Source organism: Cupressus sempervirens, chromosome 11 (genome assembly GCF_028749045.1).
Source record: "Cupressus sempervirens isolate cs-2001-9-10 chromosome 11, ASM2874904v1, whole genome shotgun sequence".
Lineage (NCBI taxonomy): Eukaryota > Viridiplantae > Streptophyta > Pinopsida > Cupressales > Cupressaceae > Cupressus > Cupressus sempervirens.
Genome location: NC_143128.1, coordinates 8,699,691 through 8,718,125, shown reverse-complemented (window position 1 = coordinate 8,718,125; position 18,435 = coordinate 8,699,691). Strand labels below are relative to the sequence as shown.

Sequence of the window (18,435 nt, the reverse complement as noted above, 5' to 3'; positions counted from 1 at the left end):
TCTCTAACTAGGCATTTTACTCCCATTTTCTCACAACACACTGAAAAGATTGTCAGACCCAGGATTCCAAGTCACTATTGAAGAGGTGTTTGGATATGACCCTACTTTGTAAGGACCTAGCTTTATAAGTTGACAATCTGGGGTTATTTTAAGGGATGTGTAGCTAGAAATACTGAGTACCTTCACCCTCTTATCTGTGTGTGTAGAAAGAGCTAAAGGTCAGTCCTTTTTGGAGCCTGGGTCCATTTAGGTGGCACTATATTCTTAGTTTGAATTCTTGTGCACCCATGAGGTTTTCTTTATAAATTTTCTGAAAGGCATTGGGCCCCCATAGAATCCACACTAACCAAGCAAAAAAATCATATATATTATATACCCATTATACAAATCCCAAAAATCAGGTCACCTACTAAAAATGTCAAGAGGTATAAAAAAGGTAATATTAATCACTCTACTGACACCACTAGATTTGAATAGAATCACGGTAGTCCTTTGTCTGTTAAATAGAAATACAGAAAAATAACCTTCAAATTATTTATGGCCCTTTCTTACCATTCAAGAAAAAGAAATACTGTAATTTCTCTTCATCCAGTTGGTACATTAATGTTTTCCTCAGACGACAAAAGAGAAATGTGAGTAATGATGAAACAAGAAGATTACCATGGTTTAGACATAATTAAAACACTTCTTCCTAGTGCTTACCCTCAGACATCAAGGAGAAAAAAATTATATTACACATTTAAGTTTCTGGAACTGACAGCTGTAACAACTGTGCTTTTTAAACAACTTGAGAAGGCATTTCAAGTTGAATACATAGCCAATATTTGCATGGATTACATAAATAGAATACAAATGGTGCACCAAGTTTTAGTTCCTAATATCAGTTCATGAGAAAATTACTTTTTAAATAAAATATATTTCCCAATTTCATTCGTATAAAGCAATATTACCAATACAAAGCTCCAATGCTTCCATAACAACATAGAGCTCAAATTCCTGCTGAAGCCTTTTGTGACAGAGCTTCTGCTGCTCTGATCTTCTGTGGCACAAAGTCTGCATACGTAAAGTGTATGTACACATAAATATAAGAAAGCAATGTAACATTTAATGAGAAATATACAAAAAAATCTTTTGTGTCACAAAGTCTGCATATGTAAAGTCTGAGCTCCCATGAATATAAGAATGCAATGTAACATTCGATAAGATATATACAAACACAGCTACCCTATCCATTGCCAAGAAGGCTTTACTAAAACAAAACAATTAAATGGAATCACAAAAAGATGAGCAAAAATTTAGAGAGTTCTTTGGATCTGCATGGATAAAGTAAACTCCCTCTTGGCAATCCTAGAATCATTATTACACAAGATTTAGAAATACAGCAGAAAAACATAAAGGTAGAAAACTAAAATATAGCCTACAAAGCTAATGGCACAAAGACAGAGAGAAGCATCGAGGTAAAACTAATAACAAACCTGCCAGAAACTCGTATCTTTTTTGGTTGGCCACAACCAAAGCTGAAAAACACAACATATACAAAATAGTAAAAAATGATTAGCTGAATTTTATCCAAAAAAAAAATTACAAGAAGATCAAACATTGCCTACACTGGTTAAATCACTATTCTAATTCATTAATGAAAGTAAGATATATGTTCAGAATTCTCCCTTAACTCTCTTAAATTCGAGTTAGAGTTAGAAATAGACAACTGAGAAGCACAGCCAATGAAAAAGACAAGAGCTCCTTAAGATAATAAAACTATGTACCCCAGGGAGCAAAAAACCCATGTTTCCAAGACGGGGACGTCCCCCAGCCATCCCCAAAATTTGCAAATCACCAGGGGACGTCTCTGAAACTCGGGGACTTCTAGGCAAGAAAAGGGCCGTCCCTGGTACAAAAAGGGGACGTCCAGAAGTCCCGTAACTGTACCAGGGACAGCCAGCCATCCCCATTTTTTGTGAAGCTTAAAATATATTTTTTAAACAAAAAGCTTTATTTTGTTTGTCCTTACTTAGTCGTCCAGTGGGCTCTGCCTCTCCAAATGCCCTAAAAGGTCAAAAAAGACCACATTGTAGTTGTTTTGTCATTTGTTTGGTTTTGCAGCTTGAGCAGCAGTCTACTTAATTTTTCTATATTTTGTTTTCTATGTTGAACTTGAACATTATGATGAAATTTCATGACAGCCCTCTAGCCTTTGGGCATACTTAGATTTCCATATTTTTATGATATCATTCACTACTAAACTTATATTTAAATATTTTTGTTCACATATTGATATGCATATTGACAATTAAGTACTGAAATCGGTTATTATTTCCTACATGGCATTCAAATGGTGTATGGCAAGGTTCTATAATGTTTAAATGACATGCTTTGTGCTTAGTTGCAATTTTTAGTGTATATTTTAAAATTTCCCTATATATATAGCCGTCCCCATTTGCTGTTGCCTGCCTGCCCCCCCACCAAAAAAAGCCAAAAAAAATTTAGGTCTCGGAAACCCGTCCCACTGTCCCCTATCGTTCCCATCCCGGAAACTCAAATTTGATGTCCCGGAAACCCATCCCACTGTCCCCTATCGTTTCCATCCCAGAAACTCGGGGGAACGTAATAATAAAACAATATCTGTCAAGTTAGAGTGCTCTCTGAAATTTGCAATAACCTTTTCATTTTTTTCAAATTAATGGAACAGGCAAGAGTTATCTTTTTATCATCATAAAAATTTACATCTATCTTTTTGCATATTTAATTTCTTAAGTAACTCTACCATTTCCCAAATCTTCAATTTAAGATCAGAACAAAAACGAGCACAGAGATTTCCCACCCATTTAAAGGTACCAACTAAAGTACATAGAAGAGATATTTCCTTGGATCCTTTCCATTGTCTATGATCTAAGTCTCTAATAGTTTCTAATATAAAAGTAAAAGCTAACCAGAGACTGTGTAATAAACACGAACATGTAGTGTATGACAGCAAAAAAGAAATGAATCTCTTGTAGTAAACAAAATCAACAAATCGAAAGAGACTGAATACCCCAGAAAACTAAAAATATATATTGAAACTAGAATTCCAATACGTGTCAACCATTTCTGACAGTTAACTTGAGGCAGAGGTAGCTAAATGTGCAGAAAAAAGTTTTCAAATGAGCTTGATGTATTCCTACTACCAAATTGCAGACTGCATAGAAGCCTGGAAGGGCACAGAATGCTCTTGTAAGTTTAAAAGATTACCTTATTGTATGTTCCTTTTTTTGCATCGAAAATTCAAATGATTCAAATTTTGTAATTATAAACATTCTAGGTAAAAGTACAGAGTCCAAGCAAAACTTACACAACTGTTTGTACCCTAGGCTAGTTTTGTTTTGCTCTGGAACATATTCAAGTGAGTCCTCAAGAAACTGTTCCAAAAACTTTTCCTGCAAACATACAATTTGAACTAAGAATTTAAATGCAACTGTAAGATTTTCTCAGTATGTTCTTCATGAAGATTATTCAAGAATCAGATTTGAAAAAGCAATTTTCAACCACCCAGAAGAGTACTGCACATAGTAACAAGATAACAGAATACATGCACACTATAAAATGAACAAAGAACAAGCATACACACTGTTTGAGCAATCATTGGGACAGTCAACACTTGTTCTCTGAGGAAGAAGGCAAGGTTTCATGTTTAACTACTTTGGGTTGGCAATTAATGTTGATTTTTATCCATTGATTCTTTCAGAGACAAAAGGCCATTGCAAGGAAAGAATCTTTTACATCGCAGATCACATATTAGCAAGGTTGCATGGGGACAGGGGTACTTGGGGTACTAGGATACCAGTACGAGTACGGGTACAACTATTTTTCACAATAGGGGATGGGGGTACTTGGGTATGTCAAACTTTTTATTTTTATATACTTTTATATTAATTATAAATCTGAAATTAAGTCATGACAATGGTTTTACAAGTGTAATGTATTTTTTACATTTTCAGATTTGCTATATGTTTGTAATAATAATATATGATAAATGTTTAGATGCATAGAAGAGAAGGCAGACTTTAAACATGAACAAGATCATAAATCATATGACAATGACATATTGCAAATGATAAACTTCTGACTTGAACAGAGCTAAAGTTTATTGTTGATCAATATTGTAGCAAAGTTTCGAACTGATTAGGTATTGAATTAAGCATGACAAACAAGAAGCTGATACACGAACAAAAAACTGAAAAAACAAATCAGAACTCTTAATCAAGGTCCTTAGCTATGATGCTCGCAACCTACCCAGTACTTGGGATACATGTACCTGGTACTTGGGTACGTGGATACGAATACCAGGGGTGACGGTACAAGTACCCATGCAACCTTGCATATTAGGCATTTTGCAAAATTGCCACTGATACATCCTTTGGAGATTCAAGAACTTATTGCCAAAGATACATCCTGGATGTTCGATCTACTCTAGCAGTTGTGAAATGAGCTTTTCAGATGACAGCAAATTGTCTTGTTATGGAAATGCTCAGGTTGTCTTTTATGCTGATTTTGGTATTAATGTAAGTAATCACAAGACAAAATTCAAAGTTTTGGGTTCAGAGTTTAGAACAGTAATATTTACCAGATGGATAAGCTCAACAAGACAGAGACATGGATGGGAGCTCAAATCAGTAAACTTAGAGTCCCCTAGGACATGACGGAAGAAGGGAAGAGAAGGCCAAAAAAGAAGAGAAGCAACCACATGGAAGCTCAAAAATATTTCATCTCAACCCTCCCTTAAAAGCATAAGTAGGGTCTATATTGATAAGTAGCAGGTATTTTCCACAGCAAGTCATCGCGTGATATTGCTATCAGGATTTAATTGTGTATTTTTTGAGACAAACTCATTGACCCATGTTTCATGAGTAGTGATTCACATGAATCCATCTCTCATGATAATAAATGGAACACTAAACACTCATTGGATCTAGGTAATGCTCACAAAGGTGAAGCACCGGGACTTCCCGGGAGATCACCCATCCCATTACTACTCCAGCTTGAGCACACTTAACTGAAGAGTTTCCTCCCTAGTTAAACCCATTATGCTTGCAACCCCATTTGCAAAACCTTCATTAAGTGTTGTGCCTTATGAACCATTCATTAGAAAGCCCCTTAAGCTCATCAATTGATGAGTAAGAGATATTTTTCCACATCAAGTCAAATTGTGATATTGCTATCAAGATTTAACTGTGTAATTTTTGAGTCAAACTCATTGACCCATGTTTCATGAGTGCTGATTCACATGAATCCATCTCTTATGATAATAAATGGAACACTTAACACTCATTGGATCTAGGTTGATGCTCATAGAGGTGGAGCACGAGGACTTCCCGGGAGGTCACCCATCCCAGTATTACTTCAGCTTGAGTGTGCTTAACTACGAAGTTTCCTCCATGGTTAAACCCACTTTGCTTGCAAACCCATTGCAAACCTTCACCAAGTGTTGTCCCTTATGAACTATTCATTAGAAAGCCCCTTAAGCTCATCAATTGATAAGTAGGAGATATTTTCCACAGCAAGTCAAATTGTGATATTGCTATCAAGATTTAACTGTATATCTTTTGAGCCAAACTCGTTGACCTATGTTGTATGAGTAGCGATTCACATGAATCCATCTCTCGTGATAATAAATGGTACACTCACTGGATCTAGGTGTTGCATCACAGAGTGGGTTTAACCATAGTGGAAACTCCGTAGGTGAGCGCGCTCAAGTTGGATTAGTATTGGGATGGGTGACCTCCCACGAAGTCCTGATGCTTCACCTCTATGAGCATCACCAAGATCCAATGAGTGTTAAGTGTTCCATTTATTATCATGCGAGATGGATTCATGTGAATCACTACTCATGAAACGTGGGTCAATGAGTTTGACTCAAAAAATACACAGTGAAATCCTGATAGTAATATCACAAAGTCTATATTGTTCCATATGAGGAAGAGATAGATCTAGAAAAAACATAAAATTGACTTGCCTGACATTGGGTATTTTAAGCTTTAATTGTTAGGTGAAGAACAGGATGTTTCTTTCGCACATATCAACTTTCAATCATGCATTCCCATTGTGGAAAAGGTTTTTCTGGTTTTGAAGAAATTGCCACTAATAACTAAATGGGAGGATAAAACAACCATTGTTCGCAAAAAGGGTATGGGATCAAATAAAATTACTACAGGAAAAGGGAAGACAAATAGCAGTTCCTTGCAAAAAAACACTGTCAAATTTAGTACTCCAACAATCCCATTCAAGTTGCACATCCAATTAGGCCCTACCTTTAAGTAGAAGTACTTTTTATTATTAGTCTTTTTTTAAAATTATTTTAAGTATCACTTCTATTTTAATATTAGGGTTTAAAACATCTTCTTCTTTTTAATATTATTGAGTCGCCATTTAAATTAGAGATTGTAGGATCCAATTTAAATAATATTATTAATTTATTAGTTATCTTAATTTGAAAAAAGGGAACATCCGAACATGACAATTCACCCTTCTCAAAATTGCTTGCCCACAAGCAATTGCAAAACCACATGATGAATCATGTTGTAATGCCCATACAGTCCAGATTTTGTACTTGTCAGATATGCGTCTCTTGCCAAAGAACACAATGGAGTCAATACAAACTCAGATATTTGAGTGTCGATGCCATTATCATGAAACAAATTGTATTGTTCATGAGACAAATCTTGCCAAAAAATATTGTTTGCTCTACCATCTCCAACATTCACATCATACTTGTACAACTCATATAATTTGATCACCTCGTTGAAAAATAGTCTAATCTCAAAATGATCCTCTTCGATTTTATGATGCATGACACTGTCCAAACGCCCACCAAAACAAGGGTCGCCATATGTGTATTCATAAACCATAGTTACAGGACTCTGTCCAAGGCCAAGTCGACTCTCCCGGGTTTTCCTGCCTTTGGATTCGGACTCGGCCAAGTCAAGCCGAGTCTGGACTAACTCACTAAGTCGGCCAAACTTCCCAAACCTAGGACTCAGCAACTGCTTAAAGTGGGGATATAAATTCAGGTTTTTTTGTGCTATTGAATTGACACATTAATTTTATAATTCCTCTGAGACTACCACAAGAATTTCATAGACTAATGGGGTTGCTTATGGTGCACCAACAGACAAAATTAGACTAGATGATGCATCGATTGCAGGGAGATGGATGGAGCAAACTAACCATGCCAATACAAACCTACCATTCATAATGCACAAAAGAAGAAAAACATGAAGAAAAAAAAATCAAGTGTCATGTGATGGGACTTACAAATTTATTTCATGTCCAAGTCCAAATAACTTGTCACAAGGCCACGACACTGAATGGCCAATCCAAAATGTCTATAGTAGGGGACTTAAAGGTCTGAACAAACATGCAAATCTATATCTTTAGCAAGTTTACCTTTTCTCCTTATCATTTAGATGTGAATGTTACAAATATTCTATAAATGTAAGCATGTGCATATCCGAATCCATCAACACACAACAAAACAAAGCTAAACATAACAAAAAGACATATTAGAGTAATAAAACTTTAGGGTCATCTTAAGTAGTGTTGGATTCTAGAACAAATGTAGGTTTGAGATATGGGTTCAAAATTTATCCAAAACAAAATTTGGGTTGGGTTTGGATTCATTTTAGGCTCATATGTACAAGAATTTGAGATATGTGTGTATTACAATAATAGATAAGCTTCTATTATTAGTTAATGGTTATCTGTTTGTAATTTATTGTAAATATTAGAATGTTTCTAATATTTAGTTAGTTGTAGTTATCTGTTAGTTTTCTTTAGCTTTCTTTTAGCTAGAATAGAATATTTCTATTCTTAATGATTGTTTCCTAAGGAAACATCGCTTTATTTTTTTTGTATATATAGCCCTCTCGGTCTCTGTAAATAACAAGCAAACATTTTACCAATTACTTCATAATATGGTATTAGAGCCACTTTAAATTTTTTCGAAAATCATAATTTCTTTCCTGAAATTATCAGACCCTATTTTTGAAATTATTTTTTTGAAATATTTGCTTCGAACTAGGGTTTGTTTGAGAATATTGACAATCAATATTCATGGTTTTTTTCTGGCCATTTTTGAAAGAATGTGATTTTTTTTAGGCATATTTGTCCACTTTTTCTGCACATCAAGGGCTGGGAGCGATCCCAAGGGATACTTAAAACCCTCAGTAATAGATTCACACCTAGAAAGTATGTTTTTTGCAATAGATCCCCCATTGATTTCAAGTTTTTTTCAGCCTAGGACTTTTCAATTCACAACCCTAATTTTTGGGATCAAAAATATTTTTTGAATATAGATTCTAGGGGATTTTTCAAGAGCTCAACTGGGTTGTCTGATTTTTCTGGGTGCCTCGATTTTTGAGCCAACGAATCCAGAAATCGACAACATTCTTTCTAGGTTTTTCAAGCTCTTTTGGGTCACCTTTCAAATTTTTTGGGTCTTCCATTTTTTTGCCTCCAAGAACATGCCTTCACATATTTTCACACTTTTTCATTGGAAAATGTGCTATGGCATCATTGACTAACATTCTACTCGAAAGCAATTCCAAATTCAATGGTTGAAATTATGGCACTTGGAAGTAGTGGATAATAGCAATTTTTTAATATTGAAAAATCAATCAAATTGTTTTGGGTGTTACACGTCCAACTGCACTTGGTGCTGGTCCGAATACGTGGAATTTGAATAATTGGGAGACGGTGACGCTTCTCAAATTATCCGTAGCTGATGATCAGCTCTCTCAGATTTTGTCCAGCAAGACAACTGCCAAGATATGGGCACATCTCAAAAATCTTCATGAGACTTCTGACAAAAGCAGAGCTTTCTTCTTGAAGAACACTGTTTTCTATTATCAATGATGAGCGAACATCGCTCTAGGCTCACCTGAATAGGATTCAGGAAATCTATGATCAGTTGCTTGTCATTGGTCGCAAGATGGAGGAAGAGGACATTGTGGTTATCACTCTCTAGAGTTTACTGAAATCCTACGAGCATTTTATCGAGACTCTCAACATCACATCTTCTAGTGTTGATCTGAAGTTCATGAATCTCTACATTCTTTTGCTTCAGCAAGATCGATGGAAACAAAAATTTGGTAGCAGTTCCATCTCCACCTCCACAAAGCAAGCCTTTGCTGCTAAATCCTTTCAGAAGGATAAAGGCAAGTCTCAACAATCTTCTCAACAGAAGCCCTTTGCTCCAGCTTCAGAAGGCTCCCAAAAGAAGAACATTCAATGCTACTACTACCACGAGTTTGGTCACATGAAGGTTGAATGTGGGAAATGCTTATTGCCCAATCTAAGCAATCAGGTTCGCAGCCCAAAGCGAAGAGTGCAGAGCACACTGGAAAAACAAAATTTGCCTTTTACACCTTCATAGCTAAAAGACCTACAGATTGTATGAAGTCATCAGCCTGGTATATTGATTCAGGTGCTTCTCGTCATTTCACCCACCGCAGAGACTGGTTCACTGACTACCAGCCTTACTCAAATTTTGTTTTTTTTGGTGGCAGAGAATAGTACACCATTATCGGTAAAGGCGACATTCAGATTCAATCTGCTAGAAGGAATCTCATTTTCCTCGATGTGTACCACGTTCCAGGGATGGAACTAAATCTACTCTCAATCAGTCAGTTATTGCGCCATTCTCCATAGTTGGATGTCACCTTCAGTTCACAATATTGTACCATCACTGCTAGGGCAACTCAGTCAATTGTTGCCAGTAGAGCTTGAGGATCATGGTCTTTTTGCACTTACTAATTCTGGTGAATCTCTGGACTTAGCTATGGCTGCTCGGTGGTCTCCTGTTAGCACACTTTGGCATCAACGTTATGGGCACTTAAATGTGCATTATCTCTCTCAACTTGCATAGGAAGAGCTTGTCCTCACTTTGCCAAAGATTTAGACTCAACAACTTGGATTTTGTGATGCATGCCAAGCTAGGAAGCAACATCACACACTTTTCACCTGTGGTGATTCATGGCGAGCTTCTCAGGTACTTCAGCTTGTTCAAGTCAATATTTGCAGCCCTATGGCCACACTTGTTCTTGGGTCTAGGTATTTTCTATTGTTTGTTGATAATTTCAGAAGAAAATGTGGGTGTATTTTCTAAAAAAGAGATCAAATGCATTTCCTATATTTCAGAAGTTTAAAGCTTTAGTTGAAAAAGAGTTTGGGAAATCTATTATTACTCTTAGATCAAACAATGGCAGGAATTTTGTTATAATGAATTCTCTAGCTTCTTGGATACTCATGGCATCAAACGCCAGATAACCACACCCCACACACCACAAAATAATAGTGTAGTTGAAAATTGGAACAAAACAATCACCGAGATGGCTCAATCCATGCTCGAACACAAACATGTTCCGAATAAGTTCTACGGAGAAGCAATCAACACTACAATTTATCTTTTGAACCGGTTACCCATAGTGGCAGTCAAAGGTGAGACTTCGAAAGAGACCTGAGCAGGTTGCAAGCCCAGAATTAGTCACTTGAAGGTTTTTGGCTCCCTTGTTTTTTTTTGGATCCCTAATGCATCACGCACCAAGTTGGATGCCAAGAGTTAAAAACTTATGTTTGATGGATACAATAGTCTTCACAAAGTCTGTCAATTAATTGACACAGCGACGTCTTGTCTCCTATACAGTCGCGATGTAGTCTTTGATGAGCAATGAGGCCCATTAATGCATGTTTCTCTTGTTCCTGATCCAACCGACCAACCTATGAAGGCTCATGATTTAGGAGATGGGCTTCCATTAGCTCCACCTGATGGGAGCGCTCCAGTAGCTCCTGTAGCTCCAGTTATACATATGATCCATGTACAAACACCTTCAACTTCTCCTGCAAGATCACCTCAATTTGAAGATGCTTCACCTGAGTCTGATCCAGATTCTTCTGATGAGGAACCTAATCACACAGCATCTCCTGATACTAATGTTGGTTGTTCTCCTCTCCGGCCTAAGTGGTGGGCCAAGACACTTGCTGATCTTCATGATGATGAGCTCATTGATGGGAGAACTGCTCAGAAAAAGCACAAACCTATAGAGTCTGTTAACTTTGCTCTCATGGCCGAAATTCATAGTGTGTTTGAACCTCAAACATATTCCGAGGCTAACGGAATTCCAGAGTGGGAACAAGCCATGACATCTAAACACCAGAGCTTGCTGAAGAATAACACCTAGATCCTTTCTGATCTTCCACCAAGGAAGAAACCCATTGGCTGCAAATGGGTTTACAAAATCAAATACAAATCTGATGGTACTTTGGATAAGTACAAAACTCATTAAGTTGCGAAGGTATTTTCTTAGTGTCAGGGCATTGATTATGAGGAGACCTTTGCTCCTACTGCAAAGATGACCTTTGCTCCTACTACAAAGATGAGCACAATCAGATTAGTCATATCCATGCCAACACAATTTGGCTGGAAAGTCCATCAGATGGACGTCAAGAGTGCTTTCCTGAATGGTGATCTCCATGAAGAGGTCTACATGACACAGCCTCCTGGTTTCAATGTTGCTGGTAAATACCATCAAGTTCTCAAATTGGTGAAAGCTCTCTATGGCTTAAAGCAAGCACCTAGGTCATGGTACATAAAAATTGATAAGTACCTATTTGATCAAGGCTTCCAGAAGAGTTCTTTAGACTCAAATTTGTACATCAAGACTACTAATAGTGAAATAATCCTTCCAGTTATTTCTGTGGATGATTTGATCATCACTAGCAATTCGGCATCTTTGATTCGAGGAATCAAGCAAAATTTATGCCAATCTTTTGATATGACTGATCTTGGGCTCATGCATTATTGCCTAGGTGTTGAGGTTTGCAAACAATCTTCTGGTATATTTATCTCTCAATCCAAATATGCCAGGGCTTTGTTAGACAAATTTCATATGCAAGATTGCAAACCTGTATCTACACCCATGGAGAAAGGTCATAAGTTATTAGCCAAGTGTGATTCTCCGCCCATTGATGATATTAAATACAGGTAACTAGTAGGTAGCCTCATCTACCTCTCTGCTACTAGGCTTGATATCAGCTTTGCAGTCAACTACATCTCACTCTTTATGACAGCTCCCAAGGCTGATCATTATGTTGATTCCCAAAACCGCAGATTGGAAATCCAAGAGTTTGCCACTTCTCCAGTAGGGCTTCTCAATCGATTCTGGCCAATGAACAAGAATACTACTCGATTCCCTTACAGTTCAGGCTCCGCTACACCTAGGCGGGTAGACCTCCTCGAACCTGTTTACTTGGTTCAGAGCTTTTCTAAAGCGAATTTAAACCTTCAGAGTTCTCTAGCTAGCAAAGTCCTCGAACTCCATCAAAATGAAACTGAATGCTAAATAATGGTTGGATTTTTTGTATAATTGAATAATAATTAATTTGATGCTTGCGGGAAGGAAATTATAGATTTTTTGACTTCAATAATAAAAGACCAATGCCTCTGCTCATCCGGGCAATAGAGTCAACTTCAAGGAATTTTCACGCACAATTTCATAATGTTTTACACACTTTACTGCCAACAATTACATAATCAAAATGCGACAAATCAATTATTACGCAATCTTTAAATTAGTCTAGATTAAATTTTAACTCCTCTAGGAGACAAACTAGACACAAATACGGAAACAATTAAATATTTCACAATATCTGTGATGATCAAATTTTAATGCTAAATGACCTTGTCCACTTATCCGATATTTAAATTGTATACAGAATTCCAAAAAATAATTACAAAGGACAATTCGCCTACAGTTTAAATCTCCACGCCTTTAATAATAATTTTTTTTAAAAAAATTATTTTATTATTAAAATAAAATAATGGAATTTAAATTATAAAGTCATATTAAAGCCCTTGTTCCTCCGTACAAAAATAAAAAAATCTTTTAAAATGCTTCCCCAAATGTATATTGTCGAATTCTTGTTTGTCCTTGTTCTAACATTTTTCATCCCATACTTATATCTTAAATATAAGGGGACACAACCTTTAGGAGCAAAGAGTCATATCTCTTTCTTGATAAACAAAACAAAGGTTTGTAATTAAACTCTACACAAACTACCGAAAACGTTCTTTTATAAAGCTTTGAACATTTATTAAAATGTTTTGATAATTTAATTGATCTTATCCCTGACTCTTCGTAGTTTTCGTAGTTATGATATCTATGGCAAATATTTTGTGATCTCCATGAAACTTCATTATCATTGGCAAGTTTCAACAAATAATTGATATTTATTATCTCTGATCTCCGTTTCCATCATTTCCATTCATAGTTATTGCTTGAATCAATGAATTCGATATTTGCCGTTATCACTGCTTGATACTTGGTAACAGGAGGCATTTAGTCTTATCGCTCACTAAAAATGTGTGAGCCAAGGTTATTGGTTGTGCCCTTGTGCGAGTGAGATATTCGGAGGTATTCAGTGTTTTCTTCTTGCCGCGAATCTCCATGGCATAATACTCTCTCTTTCTGATGTGGACAATACCTCTAGTTGTGTGGCTGAGCGCTTTCTTTGGCTCATGTCTCAGATTTTACCATCTGACTCTTGAAGGAATTCATGAACTTGCTCCAATGCCTTATCTTTGTGTGTCAATCAGCATATGATTGATCTTCATATGAGATTCTCAGTATGTTGTCTGCAATATTATTCTTAACATCTTTTAAGATGAGATATTTATCAAACAAGTTCTCTGCATACCTGCTTCCATCATGGCTTCCTCAAATTATGTATGAACCTCCATATCATGTTTTGGTTTTGACTGTTTATATCATATGGCTTCATTATATATAGTCAACTTTACATTTCAAATGGAAGCTAAAATTTGCAAAATTTTAGTGTTCCATCACATTGGATGGCAGCAAAGCGTGTGCTTCGTCATGTGAAGGGCCTTTCAGATTATGGACTTCTTTACTCTTGAAGTTCTAATCCTAGACTCAGTGAGTTCACAGATTCAGATTGGGAATGCTCTATTGACAATAAAAAGTCAACTTTCAGATATGTGTTCAGTTTGGGATTAGGTGGCATCACATGGACCAGTAAGAAGCAACAGGCAGAGGCCAAATACAAAGGGACAGTCAAGGCAGGTTGTGAAGTTGTTTGTACTCGTTGAATGCTTGGGGATATGCAAATGTCACCAACAAGACCAACCACTTTGTTTGATGATAATGAAGGTGTTATCAAGTTAGCACGAAATCTAATCTTCCATGAACAAACCAAGCATGTGGATGTTCACTGTCACTACATACGACAACTGGTTGAAGATGGGACAACAGACTTGCAATATGTTCCTACCACATATCAGACTGCAAACATTCTCACCAAGCCTCTTGGTCCTGATAAGTTTGTCAAATTCAGAGGACAACTTGGTGTTGTGGATAGATTAACCATTTAGGGAGGGTATTATGATAATAGATAAGCTTCTATTATTAGTTAATGGTTATCCATCTGTAATCTATTGTAAATATTAGAATGTTTCTAATATTTAGTTAGTTGTAGTTATCTGTTAGCTTTCTTTTAGCTAGAATAGAATATTTCTATTCTTTACGATCGTTTCCTAAGCAAACATCGCTTTATTCTTTTGCATATATAGACCTCTTGGTCTCTGTTAATAACAAGCAAGTATTTTACCAATTACTTATGTAATTGTGTGTGTGTGTGTGTGTGCAGCATATTAGTTCATACACCACTATGTTAATAATAATGCAACATAGCAAAATACACCAGCATATATATTAACATTTTAGTCCAAATGATAAGAAAATGCCAAAAATACACCACCATATCAATGTTTTGGTTCAAATTTTAAAACAAAAATGTCTATGTCGTTATGCTTCTCATGGGGCAAGATATGATCTTAACATTTGTAATGGTTCAACATGCCGAATTTGGACAAATGTTTAAGATCATTGGATACAGTACCGTGTTGGGTGATTGGACGCCTCCTAATGTGAGCAACATCAAATGGACTCCTTGCAATGCCTAGGTGGTATGTTTTATCTCTCATTTTCAGTGCCTTTTCTACTTTGTTTTATCAAAGGAGTTGAACTGACCTTCATGACTGTATTGATCGTAATCGTGGGTTGTTATTTGTTTTCTAAAAAGACATTGACAAAGATAGAACCATATCAGTACAAACCAATGCTAGTGAGCTATGATAGGGAACAGTATGCATTGGGCACCAAATAATAATCATGACCCAACGGCACCTGAAGATTATGCCAATTCTGATTATGTGGAAACAATGTTTTGGAAGGTGTCTTGCGGTTACAATTGTCATTCCACCACTACTTGCTCTAATACAAGGACGATCTTGGGCCCTATTGATGTGAGTTTTAGTTCACTACAACGTGCATGATCAAACACTTAATGTTTCGAAACAAAACATGAAATAGTAAATTCTCTCTTGATATAAAGTCACTTCTTATGCTAAGCTTGCAAAGTAAGATCACGAAGTGACTTCAAGGTTCTTTTATTGTGGATACTTGCTCATTGGAAATGATGTGATTTGTTGGATATGTTAGAAAGTAAAGTCTACCAAGATTTGTCAACATTATTAAATCTTAAACATGTGAGCAATATAGTCAGCAACCATAACAAAATACACATACACAATAACGCCAAATATGTTAACTAGGGAAAAACCCCGTGGGGATGGTACCCACAAAATGATGTACTAATATTAGGAGGATGGACTCTATTAGGAGCCAATGAAATACATTCAATACATATCAGTCCCTTTTAGGAGATTCCAACCGTATTAGAAGTTGTAGAAGGCGGATGGACCCACTGTCCAAACTTCAGAGGCGAGACTACCAAACTCACTATCCAATTGATTTCTATATTATTCCTTGCAAAATAATAGAATGTAGAATAACTTGAACTCCTTTGTCCTCTTAACTAGACCAAACCTCTTCAAATCTCAATACCAAATCTTCAAACTCACATCACACATGCTCGTTGATCGCTTACACGTATTTACAAACTTCAGATACCACTTGCACAATTCACACTTACACACGTACACACACTTCACCACAAGGAAAATAACTTTCCTTTATACCATATCCTCAAAATAATTCTTTGAGTCGGCCTTGAAGCTTTCCCAATTATTATAATAAGACCTCATTAAGATATTACAAAACATTACATTTTTTCGTAATTACAAAACACTGTTGACTCATAGTAAATACAACTTCTCACACATGCGACCTTTGACCTCACACACTCACTGACATCATCATCAGCTATTTACTGTCACTGTTTAACTTTGCTCATCAAGATTCTATCCTTGTTAAGAGATGCAATCCAAACATCAAAAACCACTTCTCGAGTACTCTGTTTGCACACTGTCCTCTATAATTCTTGAATAATTCTTACATGTCTTCGACTCTCTGCACGCGCACTTGTCCACTTCATCAAAACACAATGTAGAACATATCATCAATACATAGTTCGTACAATCTTGTTCTTTGTCTATTGCTTTGTCAGTCTTTACATAAACAATACTAAGTTGACATCAATGACAAACACAGTCATGAATGCAACATGTCAATCTCCTCAACTGTTCTAGCAATGCTTAGGATACTCCCCCAAAAAAATACCATCAACATTCATGCTAACAGGATCATCAAGGGATTTATGCTAGTTCATTAAAGCCTTATCAATAATGCGCTTCTAAAGATTTTCACTTCACAATGTGCAATGAAAATATACTTTTGGTTTTCAACTCTTTAAGCTTAACTTCTACTTCTACTATTACTTCTAACTATGAATGCAAGGAAGTACTGATGGACTTGGGCTCTACTAAGTGTAATCTTGCCAGTGACTCCACTCACCTAGTGCAAGCTTCTATGGTAGATGCTAAAGATTTTCAAATCAATATCTCACCTTTAATCCAATCAAATGAATGCAAATTAAAGATTCAATATCAATTGAAGTTATGTGTTCTAATCATTGGCTTACCACACAAGCTAGTTCTTACAATTCGTAAGAAGCTAGTGGCCCAAGTCTGTTCAAGCCTAACAAGTGAACATCCACATAAACTAAAATATGTAAAGTAAAATCTAATCTAACAACTTGAAGTGAAACCTATCTAACAACTTGGAATGAAGATCTATTCTAAATGAGGGATGTAGATATCCATGCAATAATGCAAACTTGATCACAACAATTCACCATGCAAGGCACAACAATGAAGCACAAATTTGCCATTAAATTAGCAACAATTCTAAAACAACCCATTTTACAAATGAGAGGGGGTGGGTTTATATAGGAGCGTGAATTATAGTGAACGACCAAGATTAATTTTAGAATCAAGGGCCCAAATTAATCCATTACAAACCCTAGCTAGGGCAACCAAAAGTAGCCAACATATAAGCACCACAAAATAAGCCAATGAGAAAATTCAAAGGCTTGAAGACCAATAAGAAGCAAGGAAGTCCCCTAGTCATCATCCAAGATGTATACTTCCTTCTTCCTTCTCCCTTTTAGCAAAATCAAGGAGCTTAAGCAAGATTTCACTGAGTTCCTCCATGTCAATACTATGAAGGTTGTCATACTGCATCTCCATAATCTCCAACTATTCCATGCATGTGTCTAATATGTTATCCCAATCCAAAGAGTGTCACTGTAGGTCATTAATAGGGCATGAGTGAGAGGAAGTCATTCAAGTGACTCTCTTCAACAAAATCCATGCCTGTGAAATAAAACGATTTCAATATTTTATTAGCTTTTCTAGATCTAACTCACTACAAGCATCAAAATCAAGATCGAGTGGCTCCTTGATTGCGATAAGGACCTTTGAATGTATACCCAAGATAAGATCCTCAATATCACAGCATTGTGTGCACGCACTTCCTAGTAATCAGTGAGAGATACCAACAGCCGAAGTCAAAAGTGCTCCACCTATCAACAACTCACTCCCATAATAGGATTGATGTGGGGATAGCTCTCAACACCTTGAGACAAGGGATGACTCTGTGTTTGATGGGCTGATATTCCTTCCAAATTTCCTCTAATTCTCGTACCTTTTCTATAATTATGATTGCCTTTCCATGTGTTGAACCATTTTTGTGAGAAAAACCTTTGCTTGCCCCCTAATATCGTCTACCCATTTCTTCACTATTTTGCAAGCACAATGAGAACCCTGGAAAGTGGGAACATATGGTATAAGTGTTGCATTCTGATGCCTCGTTTGATTCACATATTTGTTTATGATCTCCTTTAGCACCAAGCTTTTTGTCTCCAACTCATCATTTTCTTTTGTCAACTTACACATACTTTCTTTTATGGCACTTGCATTGCCTCTCAATTCCTCACAAACTAAAAAAGAAATTGCATTAAGATCACAAAATTGATAGGAGATAAACAAAATAAAGTTTTGAGCTTGATCTTGTAGCATTCACTTGT

At 36.4% G+C, this 18,435-nt stretch overlaps 1 protein-coding gene across 2 annotated transcripts in view; it reads right to left on the bottom strand.

The window, feature by feature from the left end:
• Positions 1-711: 711 nt before the first annotated feature.
• The window catches only part of NF-YC10 (nuclear factor Y, subunit C10), a 30,625-nt gene continuing 12,901 nt past the window's right edge, over positions 712-18,435 (bottom strand). The window contains exons 2-4 of one of the 2 annotated variants that reach the window (XM_089809182.1): positions 3,329-3,413; positions 1,476-1,517; positions 712-1,053 (exon numbers count right to left, since the gene is read on the bottom strand). In XM_089809182.1, the coding sequence (XP_089665308.1) occupies positions 989-1,053; positions 1,476-1,517; positions 3,329-3,413 (192 nt within the window). In that variant the 3' untranslated portion in view covers positions 712-988. The remainder of the gene's footprint in view (positions 1,054-1,475; positions 1,518-3,328; positions 3,414-18,435) is intronic. The other variant, XM_089809184.1, reaches the window with a different exon arrangement.